Here is a 16,713-nt window from a genome sequence, read left to right as displayed (position 1 = left end):
ACATGTAAAAAAAAATCAACCGTTAAAAAGGTTCTTTTTTTATCCAAATTTCGATCACAAGATCCTAGGTAAACTTTTCTTTTTACTGTCAAAATTACAAAAGTTTCACTCGAAGTTCTACTCCGTCTCAAGTACAGAATTTCCACATGTCGAACTTTTTTGTAATCTTTTTGGAACGAATTTTTTTGACTCGAATTATCGATATGTTTCAATAATATTGTAATAATTATTGTGAAGCATAAAATTTTTTTGAGACTCATATCGGCCTATTTCAAGTTTGGTTGGCAGCTGAATAAAAATTAGTAGATTTTTAATCCTCATTTTCTCTACGCTGTAAAAAATCGGGAGTGAATTCGGAGTGATTACGGATTTTTACTCGGAGTTCCGGAGTAAAAAAAAAATTAATCCGCATACGGGGTCAATAGGGAGTTTGTTTTTTCAGTAGAGTGATTTCGGAGTGATCTGAATTTTACTTGACTCCGATTCGAAGTTTTAACATTAAAATAAACTTCGCTTCGGAGTAAATTTTATTTCGAGGAATTTAGTCCGCGTTCTCCGAAAATTTTTTACGTCTGCATATAAAGTCAAAACTTACTCTGTAAGAAATTTGGTTTCAACTCGGAGTGAATCTAGATTTTATGTAAATTCAAATTCACTCCATTGCTCTGAGTTTCGGAGTTTTTAAAGAAAATCACTTCGCATATCCCATACAAAGCCGCCGAGCTTCGAAATTTTCCCATAGATCGGCCAATGCCTGGTTTGCAATGATTGGTCAATAAATGGCTAACTGGCCCGAGCATGGTGAATCATTGGCAGCCGTCTTTTTGCTTATAAAAACGGCGCACAATTATCCGCCGTTCGTTGGCCAACGGTTTGATCGAGTGCTCTTGATACCAAGCTTTGGCCGATGATTGGCCAATGCTTGCGACTGCCATGCTTTGCATACCGTTATCATCCGATATTTAGCCGATCTTCGGCCGATGCTTGAAAATTGGCAGCCATTCACGACCCAGTAATGGGTCGATTCTTTTTTTTGTATGGGATGGAGTAAATAGGGAATTTTGTCAGCGGAGTGATTTCGGAGCAATCAGGATCTTATTTTGATTTGCGTCTACTCCGATCTGGAGTCTTGAACTACCGATTAAAAACGAATTAGTTGCATTTGATCATTTCGATCACCAAATCTATTATGCTTTGAAAATATCGCCGGATATAAATTATTCATATGCGAATCTTACGTAACTTTTTGACGTGTGTCTCTCCAGGGTTAAAATAAACTCGGCTTCGGAGTGAATTTTACAAGGAAATTACATAAATATGAAATCAATTACTACGCATCCACCTTGAATTCATTTTGGATTTAATTTGAAAATTTTTCATGTGATACAGAAAATTCTGAAAACTAATTTTATTAGATCGTTTTTTAATAATTTTAGCGTTTTTTTTTTACTATAATAATAACAGCATATATATATGTAATAGACTGGGCCAAAAAAAACAACATTTTTTTTTTTTACGACACTGTGAAAATATTAATCATGATGACAAAAAAAAACTATCGTGCAAGTTTGAGCCCTTAATATTAATATTAAGAGCTGTATCATCGCAATTTTTGATTTTCTTTTAATGGGCGGGTTTTTGTCTCATAACTCTCAAACAATCAAGATAAACGAAATTGACTTGGATACATTTCTTGCACTGTTAAAAAAATTGTTTGAATTTTCAAAACATTGTATATAACGCAATAAACACATACATTTGTGCTTGAAATTTCATTACTAATTTCATATAGAATTTAAAATACATGGTTTTGAATTTTCAAATTAACACTTTGGATTTTCAAATACTTCTTTTTGGATTTTCAAATACTTCTTTTTGAATTTTCAAATACAAGTTTTTTAATATTCAAATACTTTTTTTTGAATTTTCAAATACTTTCTTTTTAATTTTTAAATAAATGTATTTGAAAATCTGAAGCGTTCATTTGAAAATTCAAAAGCGTGTATTTTAAATTCTATACGATCGTTACAATGAAATTTCAAACACAATTGTATGTTTTGAAAATTCAAACAATTATTTTAACAGTGTATATCACATTTAACACTGTATCATTTTATAATTGATCATACTGTCAATGATGTTCAGTTCAGTCACAAGTTTTATTAACTTTTTATTATTAAGGAATGAAAAACTTAACAATAATAAAGTCTGATGTACATCGCTCACATTACTCACACGATATTATATATTTCACTATACACAATCCTTGATTACTGAACGCGCAGCACGTCACGCGCAGAAATTTCATATACAAGCATTTGAATTTTCAAATAAGTATTATGAAATTTCAAATGGAATAATTAAAATTCAATATGGCTTAGAATTTTCAAAACTTGGTTTGAAAATTCAAAAAACAAGTATAAATTTTAAGTACGTTTATTAAAATTCATATTTTTTATCTTAATTTTAAATACCAGCTTGATTATTAAATTACGTATATTAAATTTGAAGCTTTTTTTATTGAAAATACAATTCAAATATCTAGTTATGAAAATTCAATGTCTTTTGTATTGTAATTTTCAAATTATTTTTAACAGTGTGTAGGAAATTGAATGCTCTACTAAAAAGGTCTGATTTAAATTTTCCGTCAGATGAACCGATTCCTTATAATTACGCCTTGAACATTGGTATGATTTTACAATTTGATTGTTCAACTTTGAAATTTTGTAATTAATGTAAAAATCAGTTTTCGAATGAAAGCTGATGAATAGTCTCAAAGAAAATTAAATGCTCTACAAAAAATGCCTTCTAACATTTTTTGCTAAATTCACTCCTTTAAAAGTTATTCAAGGTTTTGATGTTTTTTTTTAGTTAACTTCAACCTTGAATAACTTTTAAAGGAGTGAATTTAGCAAAAATTGTTAAGAGACATTTTTTGTAGAGCATTCAATTTCCTTCGAGATTATTGGAAATAATTTCCGGCTTTCATTCGGAAACTGATTTTTACATTAATTACAAAATTTCAAAGTTGAACAATCAAATTGTAAAATCATATCAATGTTCAAAGCATGATTATAAGGAATTGGTTCATCTGACGGAAAATTTCAATCAGACCTTTTTTGTAGAGCATTTAATTTCCTACAAGAAATGTATTTAAGTCAATTTCGTTTATCTTGATTGTTTGAGAGTTATGAGACAAAAACCCGCCCATTAAAAGAAAATCAAAAATTGCGATGATGCAGCTCTTAATATTAATATTAAGGGCTCAAACTTGCACGATAGTTTTTTTTTGTCATCATGATAAATATTTTCACAGTATCGTAAAAAAAAAAAAATTGTTTTTTTTTTTTGGCCCAGTCTAATATGTATATATTTATAAACGTATTCTGTTTATTTTTTTAATTGGATGTGCGTACATTGAATATACTCAGATGAAAAAACATTATAATGTTATTGTAGCAATACGCGTATATAATATTAAGATAAAGAATATTGTTATTGTGATGATGAAAAACAAAAGTGCTTTAGTAATTATGAGCTCAACTTTGAAATGAAGAGATGCTTCAGTGCATCAGTTGTGAAATGGGCTGTATACCAAACACACTTAAGAGACGCAAATAAATTTCTTACTGTCATTAAGATATTCTTCAATCAAAATTTTGACTCAAGGACGCCATAAATTATTAAGCTACGACTGAAATACTTATTTATTAAATTTTAAACTTTTAATTATTTGAAAGTATTTATGTGGCATTAATTGTGGAGCTCATAGTTTACAGAACATCTGTTCATGATCATCATAATTCATCATATTTTAATGACAATATTCTTTATTTTTAGATTATCATGTCATTATATTTACTCTAAAACTACATTATAAGTGCAAATAATTTTAATGGCATTAGTATTTTTCCACTCAAGCAGTCTGGAATTTTTTTAAAAAATTTTAAGCCGTCAAATTGTTTTTTTTCATAAAAGTCCATGTAAATTAACACATCTTAAAGTGTGCATAAAGTGATTAAGACATTTTTAAATGAGAAGCAGCGCACTTGTCAAAACAGACGATTCGCAACGTGTACTTGCTTACATACATTACATTTATATTATGATATTGATTAATATTTATTTTGAGTTACACGTTTTTTTAATAACTTTCGAAAAAATATTAAAAAAAAAATTGAGCTTTGAAATAATAAAAAAGAAAAAATTTATTATTTTAAATTTATGAAAGTTTTCAATCATAATATTGTTCAAAAATGCCGGCGTCGAAAAATTCAAATTTACTTAAAATTAGTTGAGGAAAAAAAAAAAATATGTAAATATAAATATAAATTTTTGCTGATTTTTATTTCATATATGAATTTGAATATTACAAAAAAATATATTTCCCGCGAATGTAAAAAAATCTTCGGTTAGAAAAATTTAATATCTTGATATGAGCTGCGGTAGATGGACTGATAGATGAGAAAATCTTGTAGGATTTCATTTCATTACACACGATGATTCATAAATCCATCGCGTCGTTCTCATCGGCTGTTTTTATTTGGACCGCATGTTTTTTAGAGCTTCTACATTATAATAAATAAAAACGATTATAAATATAGGCGGCAATATTAATTGATAAATAACTATTGAAAAAAAAATTTTTTCTTACGCCCTAAAAGCTGATTCCGAGAGCAGCGCCAGCCTTGATCGAGTGTCTGAAAAAATAATAAATACATTTTTTGTTTACTCGACTCGCTTTGAAATTTTCCACTGACTTTCTTACGTCAAAATCAGCTCGACCATGTGAATATACTCTAATACATATTTCGCTTCAAAAACAGATTAGATCTGACGGAATCTGGTCAGATATGAAATTTGGTCTTGATCATATCTCGATAGATTTAATTATTTCTGCTATATGATCTTATTCTTAGTACATATAGTTCAAATTTTGATACGATAGATCACTTTTCAAAATTCTCTTGTTCAATAATCAGATAAATTAACATAAGACCCGTGTAAAAAAAATTGTTAAAAAAAGATTAAAAAAGTGTTTACTAGTCTAAACTTCAAAACGTGACACAACGACGAACTTTTTTTGAACGTTCTTTAAACTTTTGAAAATTCCGGGAAAAAATCATAAATGTCCTAATATTATTAAGATAAGATAGAACGAAAAATGGTCAAAAATAGTTCGAAATCCGTTTTTTCTGAACGAATTGTGTACTGAAAAATGTTAATTTGTAGTATTAAGTCCATTTTTTTTTTCTGTGCATTTTTAGAAGTTTGAAAATCGTTTGAAAAAAGTTCGTCATTGTGTCAAGTTTTGAAGTTTAAAATAGTCAACACTTTTTTAACCTTTTTTCAACAATTTTTTTTACACGGGGATTTGAATTTTTGTTCTTTGAAAGTTTCAAATTTTGTCTTCTCATTATTATTTTTTTTTTATTGCCGCCTACTGAATGTTAGCCGTATAATTGGCATGGCCGTAGTCAAAAAAATGATGTATTTAAATTCGGTAATAATTATATACACTGTAAAAAATTTGCGAACGCGGATTAAATCTGGAGAGAATTCGGATCGAATACGGAGCAGATGACTGTTTATTTATTTAATCCCCTGAGAGTCAAATTAACTCCGAAGGGAAGTTTATTTTAATGTTAAAGCTCCGAATTGGAGTGAAATAAAATTCAGATCACTCTGAGATCACTCCGCTGGAAAAATGAACTCTGTATGCGGAGTGATTTTTTCTAAAACTCCTGAATTCCGAATGACGGAGTGAATTCAGATTTAAATAAAATCTGCAATCACTCCGACTTCACTCCCGATTTAATACAGTGTATAAAGTCGCGACTTGATTTTAAATATTTCACACCGAGAAAATATGAAATTTCCTTCTTAAAGAAAATTATGCTCGTAAATTATTATTCAAAATTATTTTCGTAACAGGAGAAAATTGAGTTTAGTTAGAAAAAATACCGATCTTGTGTTTTTTTTTTCTTAAATTGAATGAATTTCTATTTTCTTCTGTTGAAAAAACTAGTCTGCAAGTTAACTCTGTAGTCAATAATTCCAATAATTTTCATTGATTTACAACTCAAGAAAATATTATTTTTACAAAACTTATTTTTTTCTCAGTACAGTTCATTTTGAATTTTTTCTTTTTTTATGGCCCTTATCGATACCGAAATACTTAGTGGGAGATTTATTTGGGCCTTTGAACAGCGCGCTTGACCACTTTTTTATCACTCATTAATTAGTTAGTAATAAAAGTAACTTACCCAGAATCATCGCAACCGCCTGAGCAACTGGGAGCTCTTGGAGGAGGGCTACATTTAGGAGCACATGACTTTTTGGAACAGCCATCACCTCCTCCAGTATGGCAACTAGCTGCTTGATAGACAGCGAAGATAGCCAAGATCAAAAAGAAAAATTGGAAACGCATTTTCGTAGTTTTTTCTATAGTTTAAAAATAAAAAAATAATCCATTAGTTAACAATAACTACTACTTTTATTTTTTTTTTTTTTTACTACTTACGGTATTACTGTTCCGCTTAAGGTGGAATCCTCGAGAGTGTAATGATTTTCCCATTCAAATTAACAGTATTTATACTACCTTTTGTTTTTGTTTTGAGGTAAGGACGTATTGTTGTACTTCATTGTTCTATTCATTAGGATATTTTCTTTGCGACAATTTTAAAAACAACACATGTTGCTATCGTCACATTTATCTCAGGTAAATGCCCCAGTATTGATACGATTTTAATATCCATTGTTTCACATTTTATTGTTAAACTCATTTTCCTTAAGTTATTCAAACAAAGAATTACACCTGCTTATAACAAAGAACAATTTCAAATCATATCTTAACAAGTACTCAGAAAAGAAGAATTTCTTGGCGCAAAATTTTTTACTCAACCCAAGAATATTTTTACTTGTTCCAAAAAATGTTTTGGTGCAAGAAAAAATTTTTGGTGCGAGGAAAATTTTTTGAGGCAAGAAAAAATTTTGGTAATTGTTTGGAAGTGGGGTCAACTACATTTTTGGTGTGAGGAAAAGTTTCTTGATACAAGAAATTTTTTATAGTTCTAAGAAAATTTTTTGTTTCATTTCAGAATGCAAAAAATTTATTGCGCAAAAGAATTTTATTTTTTTGTGTAAAGTTTGAATTAAATTGAATAGAATATCACTAGTCGATTCGTAATTTTTCGGGTTATTTAATTATGTTCGAATATCAGATTTTATCTTTAAAAATTTTTATTTCACTTGTGCACGGAAAAAAGAGCACACGGAAAGAAAATTATGGGAAGTTTTCCTATGCATTATGGGAATGGTTCCCATAATAGTATGGGAATAGTACCTATACTACTATAGGAATGGTTCCCATATATTATGGGAACCATCCCCATAATAGTATGAGAATAGTTCCCCTACCATTATGGGAATGGTTCCTATAATATTATGGGAACCATCCCTAAAATATCATAAAATTTTTTTATTGCACAATAGTGTAGAGATTTTCCAAAATTTGAATTTTCTTGAATGTTTTGTGCTGACAAAAAATTCTTGTTAAAAATTTTAATGTTTTTTTGCCAAATACGATTTTTTTTTTCAATGTTTGAATTTTTGTTTTTATGTTTAATAATATTTCTGTGTATTGTAGAAGTGATTACCACACTTCCTTAAATTAATTTTTTCATGATAATATGGGAACCATTCCCATAATATTATGGGAATAGTTCCCATACTATTATAGGAACCATTCCCATAATATTATGGGAATGGTTCCTATAATATTATAGAAAGTATTCCTATAAATTATAGGAACCATTCCTATAATTATAGGAACCATTCCTATAGTGTTATGGGTATGTATTCCTATAAATTATAGGAACCATTCCTATAATTATAGGAATCATTCCTATAGTGTTATGGGTATCATTCCCATAATTATAGGAACTATTCCTATAATCATGGGAAACATTCCTATAATTATAGGAACCGCTCCCATAATTTATGGTCGTAATTCCTATGATGGTATAGGAAAAAATTTTACAGAATTATGGGAACCGCTGCCATAATTTTCTTTCCGTGCAGTTGAAAAATTACAGTTTTTATAGTGAACAAGGCCTTCGGGTCAAAAATCTTCAAACATTAAAGCTTAAACTGCAATTTTAGAAATTTGTTATTGTAATAAAATTAATACAATTTTAAGCAGCAAATTTTACAGTTTAAAATGTAGTTTTAGTTAATTAAATCTTTAAATCATTTTGAATCGAGTTTGAAACTGTAATATTTGATATGCCTGTATAAAAAATGTAATTTTTACAGTTTCAGAGTCGGAGCGCTTTACTACTATATGAAACTGTAATAAATACTCAGATATGAACAATTTTTCAACTGCTCTTTTTTTCGTGTGATAAATTATTAAAAATAATTTTACATTAATTTATGAATTTGTCGACTTGGTTACTGATGTTATTGACTTAAATTATAGATAATGGTACAAAAATTGTGATCCTTATCAATTAATAAATATTCAAATAAGTGATTCACAGTTTTTTGGATACTATAGTTGGTAAGATTTAATGTATCAAGTCTTCAAGTACTAGATAGACAAATAATATATCAAATATACGTGTGTGACATACAAAATTATAATAACCAGTATAAAAATTTTATCAATAGATCAAATTTATACTAATTAATTATTATAATTAAAAGATTGAAAGCATATTTCGTTTATCAGTTCAACTGATCTATTTTATGAGGATTTTTTTTTACCAGTACATGGATTGAACCTCAAATTAACGAGAGTTTGAAAACAAAAATCAAATGAAAATAAAAATAGTAGTCGAACAAACATCTCACTCTACTTTTAACAATTTATCCTGATGGCTTTAACAATATATATATAAATATATTTATTTGCATACATAGACAGCTATCACCCTCAATTTAAATTTGCATACAAGTATTTTCTCGTTTATTTATTTTATTTCATTTATATATTCCCCATTAAAATCTACCAAATGGAAAAAAAATCAATATTTGGTGTAAAAAAATGTAGATGCATTTTTGGGACCCGTATGTGACTATGCCATCGCCCCTGTGTCACGATACGCCGGAGTATGGGGAATCCCCGTATTGACAACCGGCGGTCAAGCGGACGCATTTCTACACAAGGGTGAACATTATCCAACATTGACCCGCATGATGGGCTCGCATCGTCTTGTTGGCGAAGCCTTGCGTCACATACTCCACAGTTTTGGTTGGACAACGGCAGCTCTTATTTACCACAATCACGCAATGGAGAGTAGCAAAGGGCATTCCGAGTGTCATTTTACTCTCAGCGCGGTATTTTCAGCACTCAACAAGACGTCTGTACACAAAAGCTTCGATCAAGAGACCAACAACATCAATGACTACCGGAATCTACTTAAATTTGTCTCCCAATCTGCCCGGAGTAAGTATTTTTTCAGCATCCGTTCCATTACCTTGAAAAATTAACTTATGGGTCAAGATTTTATAAAAAGTCTTGATTATTTATTTCATTATTTCAGAAGGCCGACAACGGTCTTTTTATTAAATTCTTTTAATTTTATTAATTTTGCACACCTCAAGCGCGAAGCAGTCGTTTACTTTCGCTTAAAAATTTTTCACAGATTCGTTCGCATTTAATCGTTTCTTTAGTTGACAAAATATAGATCAAATGAGGACATTTTAATTAACAACTCTAGGCTATTTTGAATTGGTGACCTGTCACGTGACCTAAATGTCAAAAAGTTAAATTCTTTTTTTATTTTTAACGCCGCTAGGTCTGCAGATTCTTATCTTTTGATAGACAGGAAAATTCGATAGCATAAAATAATCCGATTGACAGTTCACTGACGTATTTTTTTTTGTCTATCATACTATTTCTTACTGTCTGCTTCTTCTAACGAGTCCGTACAACATGGCCGCGGTGACTATAAAATGGTGGCTACAAAATAACTGGCTGCCATTACATAAAAATTGGCGGTTTTATTTAAAAAAATTTAACGTGACTTGTGTTATAAAAAATTTAACGTTTCATACATTGATATTTAAATTTATAAAAAATGAATAATTAATTAATATCAATATTTCAATATCTTAATCGATCGTTGCACTCTTCAATATTTTGTAATAAAATTTCATAATATCATTTATTTAAAATGATTATAATTGCTTAATATATTAATTATTTCTGATTAATTATTCTGAGACACTTGAGTAAAAAAAATTAAAATTAACAACTCCCGGGTAAAAAAATTTCAAGTTACAATAATAAAATTTTTTCTTGGCCGAAAAATGGCCGGAAAAAGGCTCAGGTTGTGAACACAAGGCTGGAAACTCACTCGGTTGATAATTAGGCTTAAAAAAAATGTAAAAAAACGCTGACTCATTTATTGGCCAATTTTCGGACTGTTTTCTAAAAGTAATAAAATTTCGGAGTTTTTTTGGTCAACTTTCGACCTTTTCCAATAAAATTCTACGGTTTCAGCGAAATTTCGGGTGAATTTAAGTCTCTCTGAATAAAATTCTATGGTTTCGGCGCAATTTCAGCCTTTTTTTGGCCAAAAATTTTTACTTGGGTCTGAAATAAATTTGAATTATTAAGAGCGTTTGACTGCGCTATAGATATCTCAAATTTTTCTTTTATTGACATAAAAATAAAGATAACTCAATCATCCAATAAAGAAAAAAACGTTGCAATTATTTGAAATTGTACAAAAGAAAGCTCTCAACGTCTCGTCACAAAAGTTAAAAATAAAATTAAAAGTTGAGGGAAATATAAAATATCGAAATGTTTAAATTTATGGATGCATTTTATCTTTTTTCACTACTCATATTATCAATGAATGTTTTTTATTATTTTATCCTTCTGCACTACCACTCGCAGTATTTTATTTTAAATTTCAGCACTTCTATCTTGCCATTTAAAAATATATCTGTCTGCTCTGGGGAATAAAAGACAGATAGGAAAGGTTACGGATAAAAATATAAGATTTTACAATCAATTATTAAATTTTATTCGTAACAACCGACCTGACATTTGTATTTTTAAAACTCTATTAAACCGTAACTTTTTATATTTCAACTACTGCGACAAATAATTTATACAAAAAATTATATTTGACAAAACAATAACGTAAATTTAATTTTTTTTTATTATCTAGATCTATGATCTAATCAGATCAATTTTGAAAAATCCAAATTATCAAATAGTCAAAATTCGAAATTTTTATTTTCAAACAAGATTTGAAATCGTGAAATATTTTTATTTAATTTTGGATGTATTCAAATTCATGGAAATTTACACGGATCTAAAATATTTTTCCGAGGTCTAAAAAAATTTTGAATTTTCACTATTGCGGAAAAAAATACTACAGATCTACATAAATCTAATTTTAGTCATTATTTATATCTGCGCAGATCTATGATCTACTCAAATCAACCTTTAAGAAAAAAAGTCAAATTATCAAATAGTAGAAGTTAAAATATTCGATCTTGACGATATTTTGAAATCATGTGAAATTTGTTTTTTTTTTTTAATTTTATATCTTAGATCTTAATAGATCTGGAAAAAAATAGACTCGACTAGATTTAATTAAATCTCGTTAGATCTCGAATATTTTTTTCTCAATACGATAAGATGCTATTTTTTAGCCACGATCTACGTAAATCATTACAGATCCATAGATCAAAATTATGAAAAAAATTAGATCTCCATAGACTTGAAGTACTTCTTAGTAGATTTCATAGAAATCTATCTTTTGCATTTGTCCTCATGGTGAAATTTTCAAAGAATTTTGCCATAATCTGTCATAATTCATCGGGTAGGTTCCAAACATACCATTGGTTCAAAAGTTTATATATATATATATATATTAGGGTGGCGCAAAAAAACCGACTATTTTTTTTTTTTCAATCTCGCATGAAAATTTGTTGGTTTACGATGTTTTAAGAAGCCTCTCCACAAATCAGCTCGATAAAAAATTTTTAAGAGGTCGCTCACGAATTTTGAAAATATCGAAAATGATCGAAAGTAGGATTTTTATTAAAAAAATTTTTTTTTTCTCGTGGCAGCAATAGTTTATATTTGTAAAATCATGACTATGCTGAAAATTTCAGCCCAAAATTTAAATATTTAAACGGCGCTCAAGAATTTTGAATGTTTCCGAGCGCAGTCTCTTGGACGTTTTTGAGCGACCCTTAAATATTAATAATAAAGCTTCTCGATTTTTTCACCATCAATTTGCATGACAATGAATGGAAATATAACCCGAGAAATAGAAATAATGAGTTATTTACATACTTTTTTATTTTTTAATTCAATTTGTAGGTTTTTTCGCTTATTCAAAACTGACCGAATTTCATTGTTTAAGACTGTTCTGTATATTTTTGGGTATGCAAAAGTTATATTTAAGTGAAATGACAACAATTGAGTTATAAAAACTAATTCAAACTATTAATTACATATTATCAGTTAATATTCGAAATTCTTGAGCGCCGTTTAAATATTTATATTTTGGGCTGAAATTTTCAGCATAGTCATGATTTTACAAATATAAACTATTGCTGCCACGAGAAAAAAAAAATTTTTTAAATAAAAATCCTACTTTCGATCATTTTCGATATTTTCAAAATTCGTGAGCGACCTCTTAAAAATTTTTTATCGAGCTGATTTGTGGAGAGGCTTCTTAAAACATCGTAAACCAACAAATTTTCATGCGAGATTGAAAAAAAAAAAATAGTCGGTTTTTTTGCGCCACCCTAATATATATATATATATATATATATATATATATATATATATATATATATATATATATATATATATATATATATATATATATATATATATATAACGCGCCATGTTGCGACGATAGCGGCCACAATTTTTAACGGATCTTAATGAAACTTGGCACACTCATTCTATGAACGATAATCACGGTTAAGTTCGAAGATGAGCAAAATCGGTCAACTAGTTTAGAAATGCCGGACATTTGAAATTCCAAAAATAACGAAAAATCCTACTTTTTCGGCTTTTTTCGTAAATAACTTTTTAACGGGTATATCTATCCTTATTATGTAAAAAAAACTTGATAATCGATAAAAAAAAGCTATATTTTTATTTTTTGTTTTACGATAATTGTTCCACTTTTAAGAAGGGTTCAAAGTCACATAATTGACTCATGTGTTATAGTGATAATGCCATTGTTTATATCTTTGAAAATTTTTGATGGGTGATTTGATTACTAAATTATATATACTTATTAAAAGTGAAAAAATTATTGTAAGAAATCTACTTCCATTTTGGATGCCGAATGGCCTTTTTTTTTTATTGAGAAATTTAAAAAATGGCCGGCTAAGTTTAATTAAATTATATTACAACAATGAACGGTAAATAAAAATGAAAAAAGTGAATTAATTAGTGCGTACAGTAGTTTTATTATACGCGTTACAAGATAGGATGAAGTTAACAATGCTAAATAACACTGCTGAGCTCTTTACAGCCGTCAATCTTGCTGTAATTTCCTCCCTTATCTCGTGATATATATCTCACGTTATTCACTTAGTAAAAACAATTCCATTAGCATTATTTAACAGCGACGCTCATGAATTTCTTTTTTTATTCATTTTATTTTACTTTTTATTCTCTTATGTTTTTATTATCACTTATCAAATTATCAGCTGTTACACTGAAATTAGCTGATGAGTTTATAACGAGATTATGATATTTTATGCCTTGTTACCAACAGTAGCAGTTACTTAATTTTAGCTTGTCTGTACTTTTAAATTTAATAATTATTGTTATTTTATATTTATTTAAACCATTAGATGGAAATTTATTTTCATAATTTAAAGAATGCTGATTAGTAAATTTATTTTTCGTAGCTCGCGGGGTTGGGAACTTTGGAAATGTTTGGGGTAAGTCCCTAGATAAAAATTAAATTTTTATTATTTCGTTTTCTTTTTTTCTTTTTTAGAATTTTTAAAAATTTTTGTCCGTTAATTTTTGATTGATTTATGTGGGTTAGTTTTTTATATTCATCACAAGTAAATAAGTTTTTTAAATGCACGTCTTTGTTATTTTCAAATTTATTTGTGTTGAGCTTCAGTAGATTAATCCCTAGTGAAATCACGGAATTTATTAACGTCAAATATCACTAGATTTTTTAAAATTTTTTATTTCAAAATATTTAGTACAGGTAATACTTAATTTTTTTTCTTTACTATTATTTTGGAGGCAAGAATTAAGAATTAATAATTATATAAAATTTGGCGGTAATTAATCATTTATTTAAATTTAAAAATCATCGGTCTTAAAGTTGATATAAAATATAAAATTTTTAAAAAATAGGAAAATAAAAAACGATGACTGAAATTTTTTAATGAAAAATTTGTAAATAATTTGAAAAAAAGAAAAAAATTATAGGCTGGGAATCGAACTCAGATCGATTTGATTACGGATCGAATTTTTATGATTGATAATAAAACTGTATTCGGTAATAATTTAAATTTACAGTAAAGAAAAAGTCCTAATTTTTGAATTTGAGTCAAAATTTTGATAGACGAATATCTATTAGTAAAAAAATTTCTGGCATGCCTTAAATCTGTTTAGTGCACAACTCATTACACAACTGATGCCCCCAAATATTTCTTCTTGAAAATTGAGCTCATAATTACCAAAATACGTCTTCGTCATATTTATAATGATAACATTCTTTATTTTTAATTATTAAAATAAATAATATAATTATTAGCGTGCATCGGTGTAATAACACTTTAAGCACATGTCTTATTAATAACATTGTGAACACATGTACTTATAACAACATAACAATATTTTTCCACATGGATGTTAATCGTTAACTTATTTTCAAAAGTAAAATCAACTGATAAATGCATTGAAAATAAATATTTATGAGTCTCTCTTTCGGCCGGTTGTTTAAATTGAAACAAATAATATTTTTTTTAAGATATACCAAACAAAAATATTGCTATAAGAGCAATGTCCTTGGGTTTACGAAAGTATTATCAAAATTAGAATGTCGTTGATTATCAAAATATGACAATATTTTGCCTAAAAAAAGAACTTGAGACAACTATAGTTGACACTGTAATCAATTTTGAATCAGCGGTGGGGTGTAAATTATTTGGTGTTGAAGTTTTCAACCCATTACACCGAACGGTGTCAAAAAAAAAACAATAACGCAAAATTTCACACGGTCAGTTCACACAAAGCAGATCGTCTAGAGTCCTCGGGGGCCATTTTTACACCAAAATTTTTTTGCGATGTATAGGGTAGAGGTGTCAATTTTGGACACTTTACAAGTTTAAACAAAATAATTTGTAGAATATGCAATGATATAATTCATTTTTTAAAAATATTTTTCTACAGAATGTATAGGGTAAGAGCACCAGTACCCAGTCCCAAACCAGTACACAGTAAAAAATATTGTGTAAAATCAACACAGTTTGTGTGTTAAAAACGGTTGACACAAAATTTGTGTTGAAATTTCGACACAAACTTTGTGTAACCCCTTTTTAACACAAAAATTATGTTGAAATATCGCCACAAGAGGGCGCAAAGAATCCACAGTAACACCCAAAATGTATTAATAAAGAGTGTATAACACATTTTTAATGTTACAAAATAAAGTGACACAAACTTTGTGTTAGTTTAACACACTGTAATTTTTAACACAAACCGTTTTCGACACAAATACACAATATTTTTTACTGTGTAGCCAGCCACCTCATGTTAAATTATATCTATATATATTTTGAGCCAATGTTAAAGTATATGACCGGCTGGCTACTGGTTAGGAGCTGGGTACTGGTGCTCTTACCCTATAAATAATTTTTCTTGTTAAAAAGTCGAGTCATTACCCGGGTCAAAAATAAAACTTGATTCAGGCTCGCTTTACCTTATTTTCTTTTGAAGTTATCGATTTGCCGACGATTTTTCGATAAGATCTCGACTTTTTCAACCAAAATTAAATTTTTTTAAACTTTTGTCATCTTAGTTTGAACTTATTCGTCTTTACTTCGAGCACGATAGTGATTCACCTTACTTTTGACTTGCTGAACCAAGTCGGAAAAAAGTTATTTATTTTCCTTACTTTCACCTTAATATATAAAAATTATTTCACCTTAGTTTTGACTTTTTCGCCTTCCCGTATAAAAAAAATTGTAGAAACAAAGTTAAAAAAGTGTTGACTATTCTAAACATCAAAACGTGACACAATGACAAACTTTTTTTGAACGTTTTTTAAACTTCTGAAAATACACAAAAAAAAACAATTGACTTAATACCTCAAATTAACATTTTTCAGTGCAAAATATGTTCAGAAAAAACTAATTTTGAAGTATTTATAAACGTTTTTCGTATTAGCATATCTTAATAATACAAGGATACTAATTGATTTTTCTCTTGAATTTTCAAAAGTTTAAAAAACGTTCATAATAAGCTCGTCGTTGTGTCACGTTTTGAAGTTTAAAATAGTAAACACTTTTTAGCCTTTTTTTACACGGGTTATATATAATTAGAGTCGAATAAGTCTAAACAGTCAATTTCGACTTGCTTTCGACTTTTTCGTCTTAAATCGTGACTAAGTAAGCCAGTTAAGTCTAAACCAAGGCGAAAATTCAATGTATTCTATATCTCCGTAAAAAAAAGTCGAGTTTGTCTTGTGA

At 28.5% G+C, this 16,713-nt stretch overlaps 1 protein-coding gene and 1 long non-coding RNA gene across 5 annotated transcripts in view; one reads left to right on the top strand and one right to left on the bottom strand.

Annotated features, from left to right (window-relative positions):
• The window catches only part of LOC130672262 (receptor-type guanylate cyclase gcy-28-like), a 205,751-nt gene that overhangs the window by 65,973 nt on the left and 123,065 nt on the right, over positions 1 to 16,713 (top strand). Inside the window, exons 2-3 of one of the 4 annotated variants that reach the window (XM_057476714.1) lie at positions 9,056 to 9,451; positions 13,909 to 13,941. The exons of 2 other annotated variants lie outside the window; for them this stretch is intronic. In XM_057476714.1, the coding sequence (XP_057332697.1) occupies positions 9,056 to 9,451; positions 13,909 to 13,941 (429 nt within the window). The remainder of the gene's footprint in view (positions 1 to 9,055; positions 9,452 to 13,908; positions 13,942 to 16,713) is intronic. One more of the 4 variants, XM_057476715.1, reaches the window with a different exon arrangement.
• On the bottom strand, positions 4,313 to 6,832 carry LOC130672272 (uncharacterized). The gene is made up of 4 exons (XR_008990672.1): positions 6,524 to 6,832; positions 6,267 to 6,444; positions 4,655 to 4,700; positions 4,313 to 4,568 (listed from the first exon to the last, which is right to left on the bottom strand). It is a non-coding gene; the product is annotated as an uncharacterized LOC130672272 (long non-coding RNA).

Source organism: Microplitis mediator, chromosome 7 (genome assembly GCF_029852145.1).
Source record: "Microplitis mediator isolate UGA2020A chromosome 7, iyMicMedi2.1, whole genome shotgun sequence".
Classification (NCBI taxonomy): Eukaryota; Metazoa; Arthropoda; class Insecta; order Hymenoptera; family Braconidae; genus Microplitis; species Microplitis mediator.
The sequence above is the reverse complement of the archived record's forward strand: the minus strand, read 5'-3'. Positions and strand labels throughout refer to the sequence as shown.